At 34.7% G+C, this 24,442-nt stretch overlaps 1 protein-coding gene across 8 annotated transcripts in view; it reads left to right on the forward strand.

Annotated features, from left to right (window-relative positions):
* The window catches only part of fat3a (FAT atypical cadherin 3a), a 523,435-nt gene that overhangs the window by 464,233 nt on the left and 34,760 nt on the right, over positions 1–24,442 (forward strand). For 6 of the 8 annotated variants that reach the window (XM_073923188.1, XM_017350986.3, XM_073923189.1 and 3 more), the window contains 7 exons: positions 791–988; positions 1,151–1,375; positions 2,964–3,540; positions 6,213–6,347; positions 7,054–7,211; positions 10,577–11,045; positions 17,044–17,197. In XM_073923188.1, coding sequence (XP_073779289.1) covers positions 791–988; positions 1,151–1,375; positions 2,964–3,540; positions 6,213–6,347; positions 7,054–7,211; positions 10,577–11,045; positions 17,044–17,197 — 1,916 coding nt within the window. Of the gene's footprint in view, positions 1–790; positions 989–1,150; positions 1,376–2,963; positions 3,541–6,212; positions 6,348–7,053; positions 7,212–10,141; positions 10,242–10,576; positions 11,189–17,043; positions 17,198–24,442 lie in introns of those variants that run through there. The other 2 variants (XM_073923190.1, XM_017350989.4) reach the window with 2 other exon arrangements.

The raw sequence follows: 24,442 nt of genomic DNA on the forward strand, positions 1-24,442 counted from the left end.
CAAAAACAACACTGCTCACACATATTAATACAGCTGTTCTGTGTCATAAAATCAGTTGACTGGTGATATTCAAAAACATTAACCCTACTGGTTGAGTTATTAAATAAATAACCTAATAACGTTTAAAAATAACCCGACAAAGCACCAAATATTATTACCTCAATCATTGGGTTGAATAAATAACCCAGCATTTTTAAGAGTTCACCTATTCACCTTATTCTCAGCTGTCGAGCGGGCGCTGCCATTTGAATCTTTTTGTCTCGCGACTTCCGGTCACATTCACTTCCATTCATTTTTTGACGTTAACAACTGCTCGTTACGCTGCTTGATGTTGCAATTTAATATTTTCTTATTATATTATGCTACTTGGTCTGTGTAGTCATGCAAACATTTGTTTGTTGAGCAAGTAGTTTGGCCATTTTCTGCCGTTTATTATTCCTAGTCATTTCTCCCATAGGCGACTGAATCAGAAGTTCTAAGACAATCGCGAAAACAGGCGCACTTCTGCATTTTAGAATAAGGTCAATACAGCTTGTTTTTGTATTCTCTACTTTCATCCCCTTTTTCCTTTCTATATCTTCTTAATGGTTTATGTTTATGTTTGTTAAATGTAAAAAAAAAAAGTTAAATAAATAATAATAAAAAGGTTCAAATGTAAATTTGACAAAACAAAAAAAAATCACAGTCATTGCTTTAAAAAGTCACTTACATCTTGTCTGGTCTGAGGGTGAGGGAATGTTCATTTTCGGTTGAACGCTTCCTTTAACACAAGCCTTTTTCTGCTGGACAGGAGAACAAGCCTCTGGGAACGAGTGTTCTGCAGCTGTCCGTCATTGATAAGGATGCCAGTCACAACGGCCCGCCTTTTCACTTCCACATCCTATCAGGAAACGAGGGGGCGTGGTTTAAACTTGACAGGGAGGGGCTGCTGACATCCAATCAGGTGTTTCGGAGGTCTGAAGGCACAGAATACGTCATTCATGTACAGGTAAAGAGAAATGTGGACCTGCACTGTAGTGATTATTTACTAATTTTTAAAAAAGCGCTATAGAAGTAAAGATGAATTGAACTGAGTTGTAATAGCATTAGTTCTGTGGTTTGATTCATGCTTGATTTAGCCAATCACAGTGTTTTCTTCCTCCCCCATCAGGCCAGTGATAGTGGTCGTCCGCCGCTGTCTTCTGTGGCCTCAGTTTTAGTGCGTGTCATTGAGGAAAGTGTTCATAAACCAGCGGCGTCTCCTCTACACGTGCACATCGTGACCATGGAGGACGAGTTTCCGGGAGGAGTGATCGGGCAGATCCACGCCACAGACCAGGACGCCTTCGATATCCTCACCTATGGACACACACACCAGCAGAGCAGCCTCTTCAAGGTATTTCAGTGTGATTGTGTTTGCTTTATCTGAATGCCACATTAGCATATTCATGTCATATTAGCTTTTTTGTCATTAGTAGAGATTTGGTATGTATTAGATTCGGCATTCCCATTTGGTTTTGTCCATGAAACTTTTACTGGTAATTGTATTATTAAGTTTTAAATATTATATAGGTTTTAAAATAAAATCATACATTTTTTTATGTCGGCGGCACGGTGGCTTAGCATCGTCACGTCACAGCAAGAACATTGCTGGTTTGAATCCCGGCTGGGTCAGTTGACAATTCTGTGTGGAGTTTGCATGTTTCCCCGTGTTGGTGTGGGTTTCCTCCGGGTGCTCTGGTTTCCCTTACAGTCCCAGGACATGCACTATAGGTGAATTGAATAAACTAAATTGGCCGTAGTGTGTTTGTGTGTAAGAGTGTGTATGGAGTGTAATGTTTCCCAGTACTGGGTTGCAGTTGGAAGGACATCCGCTGCATAAAAAATATGCTGGATAAGTTGGTGGTTCATTCCGCTGTGGAGACCCCTGTTAAATAAAGAGACTAAGCCAAAGGATTGCAATGAATGATTGAATCAGACATTATTTAAACAATATATATATACTGAACAATTGTGGTATTTGTTACTAGTGAATGTTAATTAATGGATTTTACTAACGTTAGTTTACTAATGTTAACTCCCGGACCATGTTGTAAAGTTTTACTGCATTTTTAAAAATGTTTTAATGTTATTTTATAATTTTTAAATGTTTATTTTACATTTTTTATTTATTTGATATTTTATTACATTTTATTTGGTAAAAATTTAATTGAATAAATAAAAAAATACTATATATATAATTTTTATTTGTCAGTAATTTTTTTAAATTGTTAATTAGAATATATATATATATATATATATATATATATATATATATATATATATATATATATATATATATATATATATTACTAATGTTATCTTGTAGGCCTTGTAAAGTATTACAAAAAATACTTTAAAAATACCTTTTAAATTTTCTAAATGTTAATTTTGCTGTTGTATTTAAAATGTTCACATTTTCAAATTTATTTATTTTATTTTATTTGGTGAATATAAAATAACATTTAATTAAATTAAAAAGACAATATATATATATATATATATATATATATATATATATATATATATATATATATATATATATATATATATATATATATATAAAACATATATAATATAATAACAATAAATATATATATATATATATATATATATATATATATATATATATATATATATATATAAATACATAAATGAATACATATTTATTTACATATATATATATATATATATATATATATATAGTTATTGTTATTGTTATTATTATATTATGATATTGTTATATTATATTGTTATTAATTGTAACATTGTCTATTACAGACGGAATAGACTCAAATGTGAATTCAAATTAACTATAAGTGTAAAATGTAAATAATTCAGTTTTATTACTTTTATCACATCAGACATGTGCTATAAAAACTATAATTTTGTCTTTAAATTTTCTAAGTCTTCTGATACTTGCATTTTTTGTTTCCGTCTACCAGGTGAGTCCTCGTGACGGTCGTATCATTGCTCTGAGTGGTCTGGACGCGGGCCGTTACACCCTAAATGCCACAGTCACCGATGGCCGTTTCACTGTGAGCGTTCCCGTGAGTGTGCACGTGGAGCAAGCCTCGGTGGAGATGCTTCACGATGCTGTCACTGTTCGATTCGACCGCGTCTCTCCTCACGACTTCATCTCCCGTCACCTGCCCTCCGTCCGACGCGTCCTGTCCAGCGTCATGTCCACGTCCCGTCCAGACGCTCTGCACGTGCTCAGTGTGCAGCCGGTGGAGGCCACAGGACAGCTGGACCTGCTGGTGGCTGTGGAAAGTGCTGAAGGCGGAGGCTTTTATAAGGCAGCTTTAGTGACCCAGAAGCTGAGCTCGGCCCGTCGGCAGCTGGATCAGGTGCTGAGAGTGTCTGCGGTCCTGGATAAAAACTGCTCAGGTCTGGACTGCAGAGAGGCGCAGTGTGAACAAACCATCACGTTGGACTCACACAGTCTGCTCACTTACAGCTCCACCAAAACCAGCTTTGTGTCGCCCAAGTTTCACAGGAACACCAGATGCGTCTGCAGCGGTGAGTGGAGCTTATTAGACTAGAATGAGTGAAAATATTTTGGGTCATCCTTTATTTTAATGTACAATTCATGCTATTGATAGTTACAGTACAGTAGTAGTTCGGTTGATATTAGACAAGTAATAACCCAGTAGAAGAATCCAACAAAAAAAAAAGCAAGCATACTGTGTGTTAAAGTGGATATTTAATGCCAGAGTCACATTCTGATCTGTTGTCTGTTGCTAAACTCACCGTAACATTAAAATAGTCAAGCGTTGCGATGCTTCAAAAGCAGCGCTAGCCTCCTTCAAAATTAAACACACAAAACCTTCCATAACCGGAGGTTAAATGGTGTTAACCTGGTGTTTAAAAGATATTAACCCAGGGTGAATCACAGTGTGAAAAGCTCTTACATAAGCCCACCGATTGAGCATGCACTTAAAAAAAGCACACTCTCAAACACAGGCCTCGTCCTTGCACTCAGAAACAGCAGGAATAGGAACACACACTTTTAGTGCTGTGGGCATTCAGCTAGATGTTCAGAAAAAAATGTTGTGGTCAGTAATATCTAGAGAAGTCTAGATAGGAGACATCTGCGGCTAGAAGAGAATGAGAATTATTTACAGTATATTATTAAAAACTATATAATTACCATACAGCAAATATTACTGTTTTTACATTACTGTGAGGTTAGGCAATGAGGTTAATAAGGTGTGATAAATGGTTAATTTAATAAATAATCAGAATAATAATTGCTATATTTACTGTTTTTACATTACTGTGAGGTTAGGGAAAGGGGTTAATAAGGTATGATAAATGGTTAATTTAATAAATAATCAGAATAAAACTTGGTATAATTACTGTTTTTACATTACTATGAGGTTAGGGAATGGGGTTAATAAGGTATGATAAATGGTTAATTTAATAAATAATCAGAATAATAATTGGTATAATTACTGTTTTTACATTACTATGAGGTTAGGGAATGGGGTTAATAAGGTGTGATATGGTTAATTTAATAAATAATCAGAATAATACTTGCTATAGTTACTGTTTTTACATTAGTGTGAGGCTTGAGTTGTTGAGTTTAGGGTTGGGGTAGGGATCGTGTTTAATAAGATATGATTAATGGGTAATTTAATAAATAATGTGAATAATACTTGGTGTAATTACTGTTTTTACATTACCATGAGGCTTGAGTTTAGGGTTGGGGTAGGGATAGGGGTTAGTAAGATGATTAATGGGTAGTTTAATAAATAATCTGAATAATACTTGGTATAAATACTGTTTTTACATTACTGTGAGGCTTGAGTTAAGGGTTGGGGTAGGGACAGCGGTTAGTAAAATATGATTAATGGGCAATTTAATAAATAATCTGAATCATACTTGGTATAATTACTGTTTTTACTTTACTGTGAAGGTCGGGTATAGGGTTGGGGTAGGGATAGTGGCTAAGATACAATTAATGTGCTAATTATTAAATAATCTGGATAATACTTGGTATAATTACTGTTTACGTTATTATGAGGCTTAAGTTTTGGGGTTAGGGTTGGGATTGTGGTTAATAAGATATGAAAAATGGGTAATTTAATAAATAATCTGAAAAATACTTGGTATAAATACTGTTTTTACGTTACTGTGAGGCTTGAGTTTAGGGTTGGGGTAGGGATTGTGGTCAATAAGATATAATTAATGGGTAATTTAATAAATAATCTGAATAATACTTGTTATAATTACTTTTTTTACATTACTGTGAGGGTTGGGTTAGGGTTAGTGGTTGATAAGATATGATTAATGGGTAATTTAATAAATAATCTGAATAATACTTGCTATAATTACTGTTTTTACATTAATGTGAGGCTTGAGTTTAGGGTTGGGGTAGGGATTGTGGTTAATACGATATGATTAATGGGTAATTTAATAAATAATCTGAATAATGTTTGGTATAATTACTGTTTTTACATTACTCTGAGGGTTGGATTTAGGGTTGGGATGGGGTAGACATTTGTAAAATATGATTATTGGGTAAATTAATAAATTATGTGAAAAATACTCTTTATAATTACTGTTCTTATATTACTGTGAGGGTTGGCGTAGGATAGTCATAAATAAAATGTTATTAATTATTCAAGTAATTGAATAAACAATATAAATAATTCTTGTTAACTTCAAGCTGCGGCTGTATCTCTTCTGGCAACAACTGTTAAATCTCATGCCCTGTTTAGACCTGGAATTATAGAGTCAGTCACGTGGTATTTTAAAAAGTCCTGATATTTTGTGGCAGACCCCTACATTGGTTGTTAATGCATAGTTAACCCAAAAATGTAAAATAAAATCATTTACTCACCATTTACTTGCTGTTTAAGAGTTTTTTTTTATTCTGGTGAACACAAAAGAAGATATTTTGAAGAATGGACTTCTATAGTATTAATTTTTCCTTATATTGAAGTCAGTGGTTACAGGTTTTCGGCTTTCTTCAAAACTTCTTTTGTGTTCAACAGAAGAAAAAAAGGGTTTGGAAATACTTAATGGAGAGTAAATGAGTAAATTTTCATTTTTGGGTAAACTCTCTTTAGTATATTAAAAATAGATAACAAATATGTACTATTTCTGCTATTTTTATTTTTGCAATATTTTGAAATTTATAGTGAAACTATGGACCTTTAAGTCATATTTTCCTGTGTCTATCTTAGACGGAAGCTGTTCTGCTGCGTCAGAGGTGTGTGCGGATATGAGGTGTCCTGGTGATATGCAGTGTGTGGGCACAGACAGCAGCAGAGGGCCATATGCATGCCAGTGTCCACCAGGCAAACTGGGAGAGTGTGCAGGTACAGTAACCACTCCTGACCATCGTGTTGAGCATTTTAATAAGTGATTACGGTCCACTAGGGTCCTATTAACACCATAGGTCACGCAAAAATTAATATATTATCCCCATAACTTTGGCGACACAGTGGCTTAGTGGTTAGCACTGTCGCCTGACAGCAAGAAGGTCACTGGTTTGAGTTCCAATTGGACCAATTGGCATTTCTGTGTGGAGTTCGCATGCCTTCCCAGTCTTGGAGTGGGTTTCCTCTGGGTGCTCTGGTTTCCCCCACAACCCAAAAACATGTGGTATAGGTGAACTGAATAAACTAAATTGGTCATGATGTGTGAGTGTGTGTGTATGGGTGTTTCTCACTACTGGGTTGCAGCTGGAGGGGTGTCCACTGCATGAAACCTATGCTGGAATAGTCGGTGGTTCATTCTACTGTGGTGACCCTTAAAAGCTGAAGGAAAATGAATAAATGATGAGCACAAAAGAAGATTTTTGGATAATATTGGAAGTCAGTAACCACTGTCATCTATTATTGGAAAATATACTATAAAAGGCAATGGCTTTTATTTTCCTTTTATCTCCTTTTGTGGTCTACAGAAACGTATAAAGGTTGAGGGTGAGTAATTGGTGTCAGATTTGTGAAGCGTTTTTGTGGCATTTTTGCCCCAAGGCTCACTTATTTCTAAATTAATGTTGTGTGTTTTCTCGTTTGTCAGGACACACCTCTCTGAGCTTCTCTGGGAACAGTTATATCAAGTACAGAGTGACGGATGGAGAGAGAAGTGGAGAGATGAAGTTAGCGCTGCGCATCAGAACACTGCAGAGTAAAGGAATCATCATGTACACACGAGCGGACCCCTGCAGTGTGCTGAAGGTACAAACACATACTGTAAAGGCCCCAATCACACCAGTGAAAGGCACCTTTTAACATAGATTTTCATTGGTAGTGAGCATTTTACATGGCGTCTATGTGCCCCCACCATTTTTAATAGAGCGATCCATGCGCCTGCAGTTGAAAAAGTCAACTAAGTTAAAAAAAAAAAAAACGCCCAATGTCATGCACTCCAGCATGAAGAACGTTGATACAGTGGTTGCCTCTGTATTCAACTAGTTCATTCTAACTACATTTTAAGGTTAAAGACTACCCATATAAAATGCTCTTTTTTTGTATTCTCACAAAGGCTGCATATATTTGAAAGGTCAAGTCAGGGCGCAGAATGTCAACAAAAAATATTGCGTCTATTCTAAAAGCATGTGCTTGAGATTTATTAGAACAAGCTTCTGACAAACTTTGACTTCTAGATGAACTTTATTTGGGGTTAAGGAATACTAAACAGGCTAGATTTAAGTTTTGGCTTTCTGTTGTTCATCGAGCAGGGAAAAGCTTTGGTTCCAGTTGTTTACGGGAGCAGTCTAAGCATCTAGAACAAGCTAGAACTACCAACTAGAACAAGCTTTAATAAACAAGCGCATCGCAATTGCTTCGGTTTTTGGAGTCTTTTTGGCTCAAGACTTCCAGTCTCTTTTACTTCCATTTATTTTTAGACGTTTAAAGCAGCCTGATGTTCTGCTTAATGTTGCAAACTGATGTTATCTTAATATACTATTCTTCTTTTTATGTTTAGCCATGAACATACTTGTTTGTAAAGCAAGTAGTTTGAATGTTTTTGCCATTTATTATTCCTAATCTAAAAGAATTAATAATTTTTGCTCGTTCATACTACTTATCTAAAATGAGCTGAATTAACACAATTCTTGAGATTTCATTAGGACAACTTATTTTATGTTCAATCCACATGATTTTGTTAAAACTGTTAAGTTAACATTTTGTGTTGGGACAACATGAATGAATAGTGGATCCCAGTATTTTTTTACAGGGTAGTCATTTCTCCCATACACTGAAAAAATTATATCTGCAACCTTGTTGCAAACAAATGATATGTGTTGAATTTAAACAAACTAGTTAAATTTAGTAATGTTCAATATAAATTGTTTGTTTAAATTCAACCTGAATAAATTGTTTACAACTACTTAAAACAGTTCAGTAAATCCAAGGAATCTTTTCTGAATAATTTTTTTTCAGTGTAGACAACTCAATCGAAAGTTTTAAACCAATCGCAAAAACAAGCACACGTCCACATGGTAGAGTAAAGTCAATATTTAAGTTTGTCTTTCCATTGTTCTATCATACACCTGGCGCAAGATGCGATGCAATTGTTGTTTGCTAGTTTAAGCTTGGTGCAAGAGTTGTTTTGACGTTTTGCACCATGCTGTTTGAATAGAAAATGCATTTGCGCTCATATGTGCTCCTATAGGTGTTGTGGTCTAAAAAAGGAGGCGTGTTAAGGCGCATTGCTGGAGCGTTGCTATTTTGAGGAACCTGGTTCAATAGACCAGATCAAATCAGGTCTATAGTTCAGCGCAGAGCGCATTAGTTGTGCGCCTCGCTTAAACATTGCTTATTACACACAGCATGTACAGCAATACGCAAATATTTTTACAAATAAAAAATAATTAAAGGATTAAAATATTACAAAAATAATTATTTTCTAGCCTACATAAATATAAAAACCACTGCCTCCATGCCTTCATCTCGGGGGGCTTTTTCAGTTTATTCATGGCAATTTGCTTTTGTATAATGTTATTATCAGTAGTAGTAGTATTTATTATATGCACATTTATATTTGTTTTATTAAAAACAAGCTTAAATTTGCCCATCTGTCAGGTTTTAGACCATATAGGGCATAGTACGTGTAGTAGGATATAACTCAATTTTTTTAGCTCAATTCGTTATTATTGTTTATTTATTAATTTTCTGGAAATTAAAACTGAATTTAGAAATAGTTTTGAAACAAATCTTTGCCCTTGATAAACTAAATTAATTATGTAGGCTAATGGATGTCTGTGCGTACAGGAAGTTTTCCTATCCACGAGAATGAAAGGGAAAGTAAAGAATGAGAAGGCTCATCTCTCATTCTCGCTCTGTAGATGCGGTTTTAACTGTTTTCTCTCTAGTGACGTGTTCAGTTTCTCCACCTACAAAGTTTGCCATGTAAATAGCAAATGCGCTGTGGTGCGACGCAACTGGCTCCTAAAGGGAATGGGATATGAGACTCTGATTGGTCTATTCTCAAAACACACCTATAAGTCATTAAGGGAATAAGCTCAATCCTGATAGACCGTGTGCCGCGGCGCAAAGCCGATTTTTCCGTCCTTAAAATAGCAAAAGTGGATTCAGACACGCCCTTAATGCTTTTGCGCCCTGCACTTTGGACTTTGCGCCTAGATCTTCAAAATAGAGCCCTATATCTTCATTTGATTGACAGATCAAAGAGGGAAAGCTGTGGTTCCAGTTGGATTGTGAGAACAGCCCCAGAAGCATGTGGAACAAGCTAGAACTGCAAACTAGAGCAAGCTTTACTAACAAGCACATCACAATCGCTTTTGATTTGGGTTTTTTCTTTTTAAAATCGTTTTGGCTCCAGACTTTCAGTCTCATTTACTTTCATTGATTTTTAGAGATTAAAAAACGACTAGTTCTGCTGCTTAATGTTGCAAACTGATGTTATCTTATTATAGTTTTCTCCTTTTTTATATACAGTCATGACCACACCTGTTTGTAGAGCAAGTACTTTGATCGTTTTCTGCCATTTGCTATTTTTAGTCATTTCTCCTATAGGCAACTGAATTGGAAGTACTAAAACAATCACAAAACAAGGGCACGTCCACTTTGTAGAATAAGCTCAGTATTTAAATTTGCCTTTCCGTTGTTCAATATAGACTATATTTACGTTTGATTGGCAGATTGAAGAGGGAAAGCTGTGGTTCCAGTGAATTTCATGTGAAAACAGTTCCAGGAGCATCTAGAACAGTGGTCTCAAACTCAATTCCTGGAGAACCACAGCTCTGCAGATTTTATTTTCAACCACCTCCATCCCACGCCTGCTTAATAGTCACTAGTAGTCTTGAACACCTTGATTAGTTGGATCAGCTGTGTTTGATTAGGGTAGGAGCAAAACTGTGCAAAACTGCGGCCCTCCAGGAACTGACTTTGAGACCTTTGATTTAGAACAAACTAAACAAGCGTAGTAACATACGTATTGCAATTGCTTTCGATTAATCAATTAAAATAAACTTTTTTAAGCCTGTTTTGGGATAAGGAATACTATACTGGCTATATTTACGTAAGTTTTGGCTTTCCGTTGTTCAATATACACTTTATCTGCGTTTGATTGACAGATTGAAGAGGGAAAGCTGTGGTTCCAATTGGATTGTGGGAACAGTCCCAGGAGCATCGGGATCTCTGGCCGGTTAGTAAATGACGGGAACTGGCACCATGTGGTCCTGGAGCTGCGAGGAAACTACAGCAGCCTCTCTTTAGACGATATGTATGTGGAGCGGCGACTGACCACAGCCAAATTCCGGCCTTTAGAAGCAGATCTGTCCATTTATTTCGGAGCACAGGTGTTGCCTCCAGATGCCCGGAGCTTGACGGAGATGAAGGGTCCGAGAGTCACCAATGGATTCCAGGGATGTCTAGACTCAGTGGTGCTCAATGATAACGAACTGCCGCTGCAGAACAAACGCAGTCCCTATGCGGAAGTGGTGGGATTGACAGATCTCAAACTGGGATGTGTTCTGTATCCTGACGCATGTGTCGCTCAGCCCTGCCTCAACGGCGCCACCTGCATCAGCCTGCCATCTGGAGGTGAGATTCTGGGTCTCCAGGTCTTGATAAAGAATTTCTGCTGCACGATGTATTGTCACAGAAATGAGAGTGATATTATGATTCTTTTAAGGACATTTTAAAAGAACATGTTCTCAACTTTTTTTCTCATCCATTAATTTCTATTCCATCTGTGCTTTTTTTCTGCTATTCCTCTCTACTTTATTCTGTTCTGTTGTTTTCTGTTCATTTCTATTCTCCTCTGTCTTCTATTCTTATATATACTATTCTGTTCTGTCCTCTTCTATGGTCCTGTCTTCTTCTATTCTGTTCCTTCCTCTTTTATTATTATCTATTCTATTTTCATCTATTCTATTTTACTATATTCTATTCTACTCTATTCTATTCTAATCTATTCTGTTCTGTCCCCTTCTATTCTATTCTGTCCTCTTCTCTTTAATTATGTCCTATTAGTATCTCCTCACTTCAATTCTTTTCTGTCATCTATTCTATTCTGTCCTATTCCTATCTAACCTATTCTATTCTGTCCTATTTGTATCTACCCTACTCTATTCTGTCCTCTTCAATTATAATATGTCCACTTCTATTCTATTCTGTCCTCTTCTATTCATATCTATTCTAGTCTGTTCTTTCCTCTTCTATCCTCCTCTCTTTTATTGTATTCCGTTCTGTTCTCTATTCTATTCTGGTTTATTCTGTCCTCTACTATTTTATTCTGTCCTGTTCTTATCTACTATATTGTATTCTGTCCTCTTCTATTCGCCTCTAATCTATTCTGTTCTGACCTCTTCTATTCTATTCTGTCCACTTCTATTTTCCTGAACTTTATATTATTCTGCCCTCTTCTATTATGTTCTATTCTATTCTGTCATCTATTCTATTCTGTCCTGTTCTTATCTACCCTGTTCTATTCTGTCCTCTATTCTATTTTATTCTACTCTGTTCTGTCCTCTTTAATTATATTGTCCTCTTCTGTTCCGTTCTGTCCTTTTTTATTCTTCTCTAATCTATTTTATCCTCTTCAATTCTTATCTATGCTAGTCTGTTTTGTCCTCTTCTATTTTATTCTGTCTTTTTCTATTCTCTTCTATCCTCTTTTATCCTGTCCTGTTCTATTCTATTCTATCCTGTCCTCTTCTATTTTACCTGTCCTATTCTTATCTACTCTATTCTATTCTGTCCTCTTCTGTTGTATTCTGTCATATTCTTATATCCTTTGTTCTGTTCTATCCTGTCCTCCTCTATTCTATTCTGTCCTTTTCAAATATATTATGTCCTCATCTTTTCTATTCCGTCCTCTTCTATTCTTATCTATTCTGTTCTGCCCTGATCTATTCTATTCCTTGTTATTCTGTTATGTCCTCTTCTATTCTCCTCTACTCTATTATGTTTTTTCTTCCCTCTCCTGTTTTTATCTACTCTATTCTATTCTATCATCTATTCTCTATTCTATCATCTGTTCTGTTCTATCCACTTCTATTCCCCTGTACTCTATTCTATTCGGTTCTCTTCTATACTATTGTCCTCTTCTGTTGTATTATGTCCTATTCCTATGTCCTCTATTCTGTTCTTGTCTGCTCTATTCTATTCTGTCCTCCTCTATTCTATTCTATTCTGTCCTCTTTAAATATATTATGTCCTCTTCTGTTGTATTCTGTCCTCTTCTATTCTCCTTTACTTTATTCTGTCCACGTCTATTCTGTCCTCTTCTATTCTTACGTATTCTGTTCTGTCCTCTTCTATTCTCTATTCTATTCCATTGTATTCTGTTATGTCCTCTTCTATCCTCCTTTACTCTTATATTCTATTCTGTCCTCTCCTGTTCTTATCTACTCTATTTTATTCTGTCCTATTCTGTTCTGTTCTGTCATCTTTTGTTCTATTATGTTCTCTTCTTTTCCCTTCTATTTTATTCTACTCTATTCTATTCTGTGTAAGCCACTGATTATAGAATTATTATACAAGAAAAAGCCTAATAATGCTAAGTAGATATTAACACTTTCAATGTGTGTTTTTATTTTATTTATTTATTTTTTTTTTTTGAGTTTTGTTCTTCTGTTGAACAAAAAAGAAGATGTCCTGAAAAATGTTGAAAACCTGTAAATTTTGAGGATTTGTTTTTCCACCTGTAGAAGTCAATGCTTACAGGTTTTCAGCTTTCTTTGGAAATATTGTCTTTTGTGTTCAACAGAAGAAAGAAAGAACTCGTATAGGCTTGGAACCACTTAGTAAATAGTAAGTAAATTCAAATTTTTGCGTGAACTATCCCTTTAATGTTATTTTAATTTTGTACAGTAATTTGATGCTTAAAGTAAATGTCCTAATCTAAACTTTAACAGGGGAGGTGTAGAATGTAAAATTACTTTACAGTCATGATGAGTAATGTATAATAGTCATGTTATGTCAGTGTATTGTGCATTAAGTCGATATATTGATTATTGCAACTGGCCTATCCAAACCCTCCTGAAATGGCAGGTTTTAGGCCTGCGAACACGATTCTTCTTAATGTTATAATTAATCCTGCTGGTTGCTTCAATTACTCTCTGGTTAATCTGCTTGGGTGATGTAATTACTCTGGTTAATAAGCTTTTGCTCAGTTTTGGCTTAAGTCAGATCAGCTCAGCTTCTGTGTGCTGAGTGAAGCTCTAATTCACATCCACCCAGTCTGACGGAGACCAAATGAGCAATTATGATGATTAAATCAGCCTCTGATTTCCACATGCTCTCTAGGAAATCTCAGATCAGCTTCTGTTCTCGTCGCCTGCTTTCTCCTGCTCTTCTTTCCTCTTTCCTCTTCTCTCTTTTCTTTAGTTTTTATATTTTGTCCTGTTTTTGTGTCCTACTTTCCTCATCTAATCTCTTTTTTTTTGTTTATCCTTTTTTTATCTTATTGTTCGGTTCTCATCTACTCTAATCTGTTTTGTCCTGTTGTTTTATGTTTAGAACTTTATTCTATTTTATTGTATTCTATTCTTATTCTTTCATGTTTTGTTTAACTTTATTCTATTCTTTTCTTTCTCCTGGTCTCGTTTATTCTATTCTGTCTTATTGTTTGTTTTTTTCAACTTTATTCTATTGTTTACTATTTCCTTCTAGTCTCGTCTATATTATATTGTTTTGTTCAACTCTATTCTAGTCTATTCTATTCACTTCTATCCTCTATTCTATTCTCTTTTCTATCCTCTATTCTTTCCTCTATTCTGTTCTATCCTCTATTCTATTCTATTCTCTTTTCTATTCTCTATTCTTTCCTCTATTCTATCCTCTATTCTATTGTTTTTTTTGTTATTTTATATCACATTTGTCTTGTTGTGTTGTCTCTTATTCTTTCTGTTCTCATCCATTTAATTCAATTCTCTCAACTCTTTTCTTTTCTGTAACTCTACTCATTTCTATTTTGTCCTCTTCTATTCTCCACCGCTCAATTCTACTCTGTTCTCTCCTGTTGTTTAGTTTAACTTTATTGTTCTATTCTATTCAATCATCTTCTATTCTATACTATTCTATTCTGTTTTATCCTGTTGTTTTGCGTAACCACATTCTACTCTGTTTAATTCTGTTCTGTTCTGTTCTTTGCTGTCCTCTTCTATTATCTTTTACTCTGTGTTCTCTCCTGTTGTTTTGTGTTCAGCTTCATTCAATTCTATTTTATTCTGTCCATTTCTATTCGACTTTATTCTATTGTGATTGTTAATTCTCCTCTGCTCTATTCTATTCTTCTCTACTCTACTCTGTCCTCTTCTACTTTCCACTATTGTGTTCTGTTCTGTTCTCTTCTATTCTATTCAGTCCTCTTCTGTTCTACTCTACTCTGTCCTCTTCTACTTTCCACTATTGTGTTCTGTTCTGTTCTCTTCTATTCTATTCAGTCCTCTTCTGTTCTACTCTACTCTGTCCTCTTCTACTTTCCACTATTGTGTTCTGTTCTGTTCTCTTCTATTCTATTCAGTCCTCTTCTGTTCTACTCTACTCTGTCTTCTTTTATTTTCTGCTATTCTGTTTTATTCTATTCATTCATTCATTCTCCATCATCTTAGTCTTTATATACAGAGGTCACCACATCGGAATGAACCGCCTCTATTCTATCCTCTTCTATTCTACTCTGTCTTATTGTTTTGTTCAACTTTATTCTTTTATATTCTATTCTTTTCTCTTCTATTCTATCCTCTTTATTTTATTCTATTCTATTATTTTGTTTAACTTTATTCTGTTCTTTTCTATCCTCTTCTACTCTGTGTTGTCATTTTGTCTTTCTTTTCTCATCCATTCATTTCTATTATGTTATGTGTGCTTCTATTTTCTCTCCTCCATTTTGTTCTGTAACTTTTTTCATTCATATTCTGTCCTTATCTATTCCCCAATCTCTCCTCTAATCTGCTCTTTTCTACTCTGTTCTCTTTTGTTTTGTTCGACTTTATTGTTCTTTTCTATTTCTTTTATCACCTTCTATTCTTCTCTATTCTGTGTCCTGTTGTTTTATTTTCAGCTTTATTCAATTCTTTTCTTTCTTGTCTTTTATTGTCATAAACTCTGTTCTATTCTATCCTTCCCTATTCTATTAAATTCTGGTAATTTCCTATTGTTTTATGTTTATGTAACTTTATCCTAATTTATTCTACTTTATTCCACTCTATTTTATTCTGTGATCTTCTATTCTACTCTATTTGATTCTGTTCAATTGCTATCCTTTTATATTTTAGTAACTTTATCCTATTCATAACCTATTCTATTCTATTATCATGTATTCTATTATATTCTCATGTATTATATTATATTCTTTTGTATTCTATTCTATTCTTTCCCATCCTTCTATTCTAATTTATTCTATTCTATCCTTCTATTCTAGTCTTGTCAATTCTATTCTGTTCTCATCTATTCTATTCTATTTTATTTTATCCTTCTATTCTATTCTATCCTTCTATTGTATTATATCCTTATATTTTATTCTATTCTCATCTATTCTATTCTCTTCTATCCTTCTATTCTTTTCTCATTTATTCTATTCTCTCCTGCCCTTCTATTCTATTCTGTCCTTCTATTTTATTTTCTTCTATCCTTCACTTCTATACTATTTTGTCCTTCTGTTCTCATCTATTCTATTCTGTTCTGTTCTATCCTTCTATTCTATTGTATTATATTCTTCTATTTTATTCTCATCTATTGTATTCTATTATATTCTCATCTATTCTATTCTGTCATTCTTTTCTATTCTCTTCTATCCTTCTCTTCTAATCTATTCTATTCTGTCCTTCTATTCTATTTTCCTATATCCCTCTCTTCTATACTATTCTATGCTTCTATTCTCATCCTCATCTATTATATTCTGTTCTATCCTTCTCGTCTATTGTATTCTGGTTCTATCTTTCTATTATATTCCATTCTATTATATCCTTTTATTCTATTTTATTATATCCCTCCATTCTATCATTCTCTTCTTTTCTATTCTATTATATCTTTCTATTCTACTACATTCTATTCTATTTTATTCTATTTTGTCCACTTTAGTCTCATCTATATTAATATTTTCTGTCCTGTTGATTTATTTTTAACTTTATTCTATTCTGCTCCAGTCTAGTTTATTATTCTCAATTCTAATCTCTTCTCCACTCATCCTGCTGTAGTAAAGTTGTAGTCGTCTCTCTTTTTCTGTCTTTTAGTATCTCTCTCTCTCTCTCTCTCTCTCTCTCTCTCTCTCTCTCTCTCTCTCTCTCTCTCTCTCTCTCTCTCTCTCTCTCTCTCTCTCTCTCTCTCTCTCTCTCTCTCGTTCTCTCTTCTGAATGGAGCAGGAGTGTGTTGTGGGAGTTGTTGTGTCGAACGCCTCCTCTTTGTAAAGGTCGTCTGCGCAGGAGTGTCTGGCAGACGTGTGTGTGTTTGTCTGTTTGTTTGTTTTTGTGTGTAGACCTGATAAAGCCAGCGCACTGTTTACCCACTGACATTTTCCAGGCGATTTCCCAGCGGCGTGTGTCTGTGTGATTGTCCTCAGCTTTGCCTGTCTGTTGTTTTTTTTCCTCTCTCCCAGGTTTCTCCTGCAGTTGCAGCGCTCTGCACACCGGAGGGCGCTGCGAGACCGAGATCAGCGTTTGTATGCCGAACCCGTGCCAAAACGGCGGAGTCTGTAAACCCATAGGAAACGCCTTCATCTGCAGCTGCAAGAGAGGATACACCGGTGCAACGTCAGTTCAACACTGTTTATACTTTCAAGTCACAAGATGTTTTAAACTAATGTATTGCATTCTAAACTATATTCATTACCTGACAAGTCTTGTCGTCTATCCAAGTTTTAGAAACATCAAATAATAACCTGACTTCTAATTGATTATTTGATATCAGAAGTGGCTTAGATGAAAGACAACAGCTTCTAGATTACGCTTATTTTACCAAAATAAAATATGATCATGCCTTGATTTTTAAATATTTAATTAGGACAGTAATGTCTCACTTTGCTTAGACTAAAGTCTTGTCACTTAGCATTTAATTTTTAATTCTAAATATTAATTCATTTTAAGGATTTAAGATGCTGATGACCGTTAAATGTGTCATAACAATCATGTAAAAATGGTCCATAAGCCTATAACTATATGAAGTTGAGGGCAAAATTAATTTTTAAATTAATAAAATTTAAAATCTTTTTTCAAAGATTTCTTAAGTATTTTTTACATATATTTTTATATTTTTAACACATTTTATTGATAGTTTCAATAGATTATTTGCAATAACTTAATTATTTATTTAATATCATTTATTTTTGTATTTATTACAATGCAAGTACATAATATTTTTCTATATAGTTTGCAAAATGCTAATATTGGGTCAACTGGGTTTATTAGGCAAATCATTGGACAACAATGTTTTGAACTGTAATTAAAATATATCATTTCTCAAGGGGGTAATAATATATATAAATAATATTTTTTTATACTCGTAAAAATAGAAAAACGGCTTTTATTCAAGCCAAACTAAAAGAAACGAGACATAAAATAGAAATATTATAGGAAATATTGTGAAAAAAAATGTCCTTGCTTTTTTTAAACATAATTTATGAAATATTTTTAAAATAATAAACATTTCGCAGGAGGGCTAATAATATTGTTTTTAACTGTATGTCTATGCAAATATTAGTAATGCTTCCGAAATATATGTATGTGTATATATTATACAGTATTTTTATCAGAAATATTATCTTTAAATATAACAACTTATTATAAAATTGTAAACATTGTTACTACTACTACCAATAATTGTAAAATATTATACATACACACAAACAGTGGGTACGAAAAGTATTCAGACCCCCTTAAAATTTTCACCCAGACCCTTTGCTCAGTGTTTACTTTTGATTTAATACAGCATTTTTCGTCTTTTTGGGAAGTTTTTAAGTTTTTCACACCTGGATTTGGGGATCTTTTGTCATTCCTCCTTGCAGTTCTGTCAGGTTGGATGGTAAATGTTAGTGGACAGTCATTTTTAGGCTTTTCCAGAGATGCTTAATAGAGTTTCAGTCAGGGCTCTCGCTAGACCATTCAAGAACAGTCACAGATTGTTGCCAGTCTTGTTGGATCTTTCCCAAAAAGACTCATGGCTGTATTAGATGCTGTGCAAAGGCTCTGAATACTTAGGATCATTTGATATTTATTTAATTTTTTTTTTTTTAGTAGATCTGCAAAAATGTCAACAGTTCTGTGTTTTTCTGTCAATATGCGGTGCTGTGTGTACATTAATATGAAGACATTAACTTAAATGATTTTAGCAAATGGCTGCAATATAACAAGAGTGAAAACTTTAGGGGCGTCTGAATACTTTCCATACTTAAGTCAAGTTTTAAAATCAACAATCAGAACAAAAACAATTGAGTTTTGTTTTTCGGAGGTGATTTGTGGCCGTTGAACCATAACAGTTATTTGTTATTCAACAAACATCCAAAAACATTGTGTGTGTGTGTGTGTGTGTGAGAGTTTTTGTGCGAGCGGGACTCTGTTAGACATAGTTAGTGAATCAGATCGATGAACTTAAACTTCCCGAAGTCAAGAGCTGCCAGCAGAATTTAATAACCAGCGTCTGTTCCTTTCTGAAACACACACACAGTCTGTTCACACTGGCAGCACACCATCAGAAACTGGCACAGGCTCAGCGCGTACTGACTTGCCATGTTCACATCCATATTCATGCTTACATTTCTTCCATGTACATGTTTATGCAGTCGCTGAATAGGCCTGGGTTGAAAAACTGAAATTCCATTATTGTTTTTTTTTTTTCAATTGCTCAATTCAGGATTGATTCTCAAATGCTTTTGTATAGTATTTCTGTAAATACAGTTCAAAATTATTAGCCCTCCTGTGAAGGGTGGGTGCAAGTTGGCTCAGTGGTTAGCACTGTCGCCTCACAGCAAGAAGGTTTCTGGTTCGAGTCCCAGCTGGGCCAGTTGGCATTTTTATCTGGAATTTGCATGTTCTCCCTGTGGAGGCGTGTGTTTCCTCCGAGGTTTCCCCCACAGTCCAAAGGAATGGGCAATAGGTGAATTGGAAACACACAATAGGCCGTAGTATATGTGTGTGTGTGTGTTTATCCGAGAGTGTATGGGTTTCCTAGTTCTGGGTTGTGGCTGGAAGGGCATCCACTGCGTAAAACATATGCCAGAATAGTTTATGATTCATTCCGCTGTGATGACCCCTGATAAAGGGACTAAGCTGAAGAAAATGAAAGAATGAATGAATGAATATTTTCCAAGTGCTTTTTTAATGAAGACAAGATTTTTTTTCAATACATCTCTAACCATAATAGCTTTAATAACTGACAATTAAGAAACTAGTGTTTGGCTTAAAGTGTGATTTAAAGACGTAACTAGATTAATTAGGCAAGTCATTGGATAACCGTGGTTTGTCTTGTAGACAGTTAAAAAAAAAGATTATATATATATATATATATATATATATATATATATATATATATATATATATATATATATATATATATATATATATATATATATATATATTTATTTATTTATTTATTTATTTATTTATATATATATATATATATATATTTTTATATATATATATATATATATATATATATATATATATATATATATATATATATATATATATATATATATATATATATATATGAGCAATTCCAGCATTATGGATGTGACATCTGAAGTAAAAACTCCAAACATAAATTTGCATAGAAATAAATGTTAACATTATATTGAAACTTTTGGTTTTATTTTCCAGAACAACTAACTACAGAGTTATGGGACCAGAAATTTATCAATCTGTAAACTTGTTTTGTACTTTAAATGAGGAAAATAAACATGCGTTATGGATGTGACAAAAAAAGAAAGTCTGCGGATTTACAGTAGACAACATACTTTGTAAAAATTCTGTGAATTAAACTGCACTACCCAAAAGAAACAATAATAAACAAAAGGATATAAGTTGGCTCTCTATAAAACAAAAAATGATTGGTTTTATTTTGTTTCATACATCTTCACATTTATGAGGAAAAAGTGTTGTTATGGATGTTAAATCTCTTTGTTATGGATGTGACAGATGTGAAATTGCCACTGGTGTGACTTTGGTAAATCAAATACATTAATAATAATAATAATTCCTCACATTTATTTAGCGCTTTTCTGGGCACACAAAGCACTTAGTTTATAAAAACTGACAGAGACATTTTGAGTATTTATAAACTACTGTAAAATACTTGCTTACCCATAAAACCCTGAAACAGTTTCCATATTTTGGTGAAAACTTTTTTTTTTCATTGCAAGGTTGACATTTGAAAGAAAGACAAATTTCTTCAGAACAGCAACAGAACATATCCCTTTGCCTTTTTTTTCCATTATCTTAATCAAAACTATATACAGAGAACAAAAAAAGAGAATAAAGAATTAAAGGGGGGGGGGGGGGGGGGGTGAAAACAATATATCCAGTAAAAATAAGTCTTAAAATTCTATAGAAGAAAAACATTAGGGTGAATGGGAGTAATGTACTTAATCCATTTAAACCATAAGTCAACAAATATACCTATTTGGTTGTGTACACGGTATGTTATTTTCTCCATAATGAATATATTTTTCTAAACATCAATCCCATCTTGCATTTGTGGTGGATTAGGTTTATACCAGCATCTAGTAATGGCTTTTTTAATTGAAGCAAGGATATAGTTTTTTCTGTCCAAGGAGTCCATTGACAGCATACCCAAATAAAGTACCTCAACGCTAAAATCAATTGAAAAAATGTAAGATATTTTCTAAAGTGCTATGTATCCCTCTCCTAAAACTTCTAATGTTAGGGCATCCCCAAAATATGTGGAAATGCTTAGCGTCCTGTGAACCACATTGCCTCCAACAATTTGAGTTTCCATAAAATGAAATTATCTGTTTTGGAGTAAGAAAAAAACGAATAATATTCTCCAGCAAAATTTTCTCCAATATGAAGAACGGGACGTAGCTCATTGTAATTTACATATAGGAAACATCTTTAACTTACATTTTGACTGAAACACTTTAAATTATCTCAGGAAGCCATAATCCTTAATTATAAAGTTAGTAATAAATAAGAATTAATTGTAGTGGAAGTTCACTTTTACACTCAAAAAATGACTTTTGCTGCTTGTTCAAACTACTTGTTTGAAATGAGTTGAATCGACATAATTCTTGAGGTTATTTGGTGGGACAACTTCATTGTTTTATGTTCATCCACTCATTCGTTCAATCATTTTTCTTTGGCTTAATCCCTTATTTATCAGGGGTCTAACTATTCCAACAAATGTTTTACTCAGCAGATACCCTTCCAGCCGCAACCCAGTACTGGAAAACACCCATACACCCTCACATTCTCACACACACACTAAGGCTAGTTTTGGTTACCCAATTCACCTATAGCGCATGTGATTGGACTGTGGGGGAAACCGGAGCTCCTGGAGGAAACCCACACCAACAAAGGGAGAACATGCAAACTCCACAAAGAAAAACTAATTGGCCCAGATGGGACTCGAACCAGCAACCTTTGTACTGTCTTACGTTGGCTTAGCACTGAGCCAACGTGCCGCTCCTGTTTACATTCAATCCAACTAACTTCTTATAAACTATTAAGTTAACTTACACGATTTGTGTTGAGTGTTGTGTGGAACCCAGCATTTATTTACAGTGTAGGAAGGTTCTACATCAATTTTTACACAGTAAATCAAGACATTGAATCGATAGCCAGTGTGTTGTGTCATACAGATTGTGTCCAGCAGAGGGCGCCATCAGTCTGTGTGTGTGTCAGTCTTCTTCACGCTTCTGTCTGCATTGAGGAGATTAAACTGCTGCAGTCTCTCTTGGCTTATGCTAATGGAGTTTATTACACACCACAGACGCTTGCACTTGCTCCTTCAGCAAACACACTCTCTTAAATAGTTTATACATTAATGAAGTTTTCTTCTTTTGAGTTAATATCAATGGATTATCAGTTTATATGATTAAATGTATCATATGTATATTGATAATAATATGTAACTATTATCATTAGGATTATACTCTCATTGGTCACTATTAGGTACACCAGTCCAGGTTTCCAATCAGCCAATCACATGGCAGCAACTCAAGTCATTGAGGCATGTAGGCATGGTCAAGACGAACTGCTGAAGTTCAAACTGAGCATCAGAATGGGGAAGAAAAGTGATTTAAGAGACTTTTAACGTGGCATGGTTGTTGGTGCCAGACTGGCTGGTCTGAGTATTTCCGAAATTTCTGATCTCCTGGGATTTGCACGCACAACCATCACTGGGGTTTACAGAGAATGGTCTGAAAAAGAGAAAATATCCAGCGAGCACAAGTTCTGTGGATGCAAATGCTTTGTTGATCCCAGAGGTCAGAGGAGAATGGCCAGACTGGTTCCAAATGATAAAAAAGGCAACAGTTACTCAAATAACGACTCGTTACAACCGAGGTCTGCAGAAGAGCAACTCTGAACACCTCCAACCTTGAAGTGGATTGGCTACAGCAGCAGAAGACCACACCGGGTGCCACTCCTGTCAGCTAAGAATATGAAACTGAGGCTACAATTCACACAGGCTCACCAAAATTAGACAATTGAAGACTGGAGAAACGTTGCCTGGTCTGCTGAGTCTCGAATTCTGCTAAGACATTCAGATGGTAGGCTCAGAATTTGCCACAACATGAAAGCATGGATCCACCCTGCCTTTTATCAAAGTTTTAGGCTGCTGGTGGTGTAATGGTGTGCGGGATATTTTCTTGGCAGACTTTGGGCCCAATTGAGCATCAATGGGCAATTGAGCCCATTGTCAATGCCACAGCCTACCTGAGTATTGTTGCTGACAATGTCTTTTCCTTTATGACCACAGTGCACCCATCTTCTGATGGCTACTTCCAGCAGGATAACCCACCATGTCATAAAGCGTGAATCATCTCAGACTAGTTTCTTGAACATGACAATGAGTTCACTGTACTCAAATGGCCTCCACAGTCACTAGATCTCAATCCAATAAAGCACCTTTGGGATGTGGTGGAATGGGAGATTAGCATCATGGATGTGCAGCCGACAAATCTGCAGCAACTGCGTGATGCTATCAAGTCAATCTGGAGCAAAATCTCTGAGGAATATTTCCAGTATCTTGTTGAATGTATGTCACAAAGGATTAAGGCAGTTCTGACGGCAAAAGGGGGTCCAACCCAGTACTAGTAAGGTGTACCTAATAAAGTGGCCGGTGAGTGTATACTCTATATTAATGTAAAAAACTGTGCATACTGTTTGCAGTTGAAGGTAAAATTGTTACCTCTAGTGAAATTGTGATCATTTCTCAAATATTTTTTAAGTGATGTGTAACAGAAAAAGGACATTTTCACAGTATTTGCTGTAATATTTCTTTCAAATATTAAGTATGTAATAAAGGGTACATTCTTTAAATGTGTTATTAACGTATATGCTGTATTTTTATATTTATTTTATAGTATAGTCTATATATAAATATGAATTTACTATGTGTTTTATACATAAATATTATTTTATCTTTGTTTAATTAATATAAATTAATACATGTTTCTGCTCTGAGTGGCCTGAAATGCCTCCAAATGTATTTCTTAAGCAACACAAGTTATATTTTGATTAACGTTTAATGAATGAGTCCAGAAATATTCATCATGCAAGTGAATAAGGCCACTTTTAATTTAATTTTGTCATTAAGAGCTCTTTGAAACATGGTAATTAATTCATTTATTCCTAACCGGCAGTGGCAGAGTGCAGTGAAATCTCTCAATGTGTCTCAAAACTCAGTGTGTGTGTGTGTGTGTGTGTGTGTGTGTGTGTGTGTGTGTGTGTGTGTGTGTGTAATAAAATCTCCTCTGATTGGCTGTTATTGTCCGGCCTTTACTTTTTCAGTGCAGACAGACGAATTACTTCAGGCTGTAA

The sequence above is a fragment of the Danio rerio genome, chromosome 15, assembly GCF_049306965.1.
Source record: "Danio rerio strain Tuebingen ecotype United States chromosome 15, GRCz12tu, whole genome shotgun sequence".
Lineage (NCBI taxonomy): Eukaryota > Metazoa > Chordata > Actinopteri > Cypriniformes > Danionidae > Danio > Danio rerio.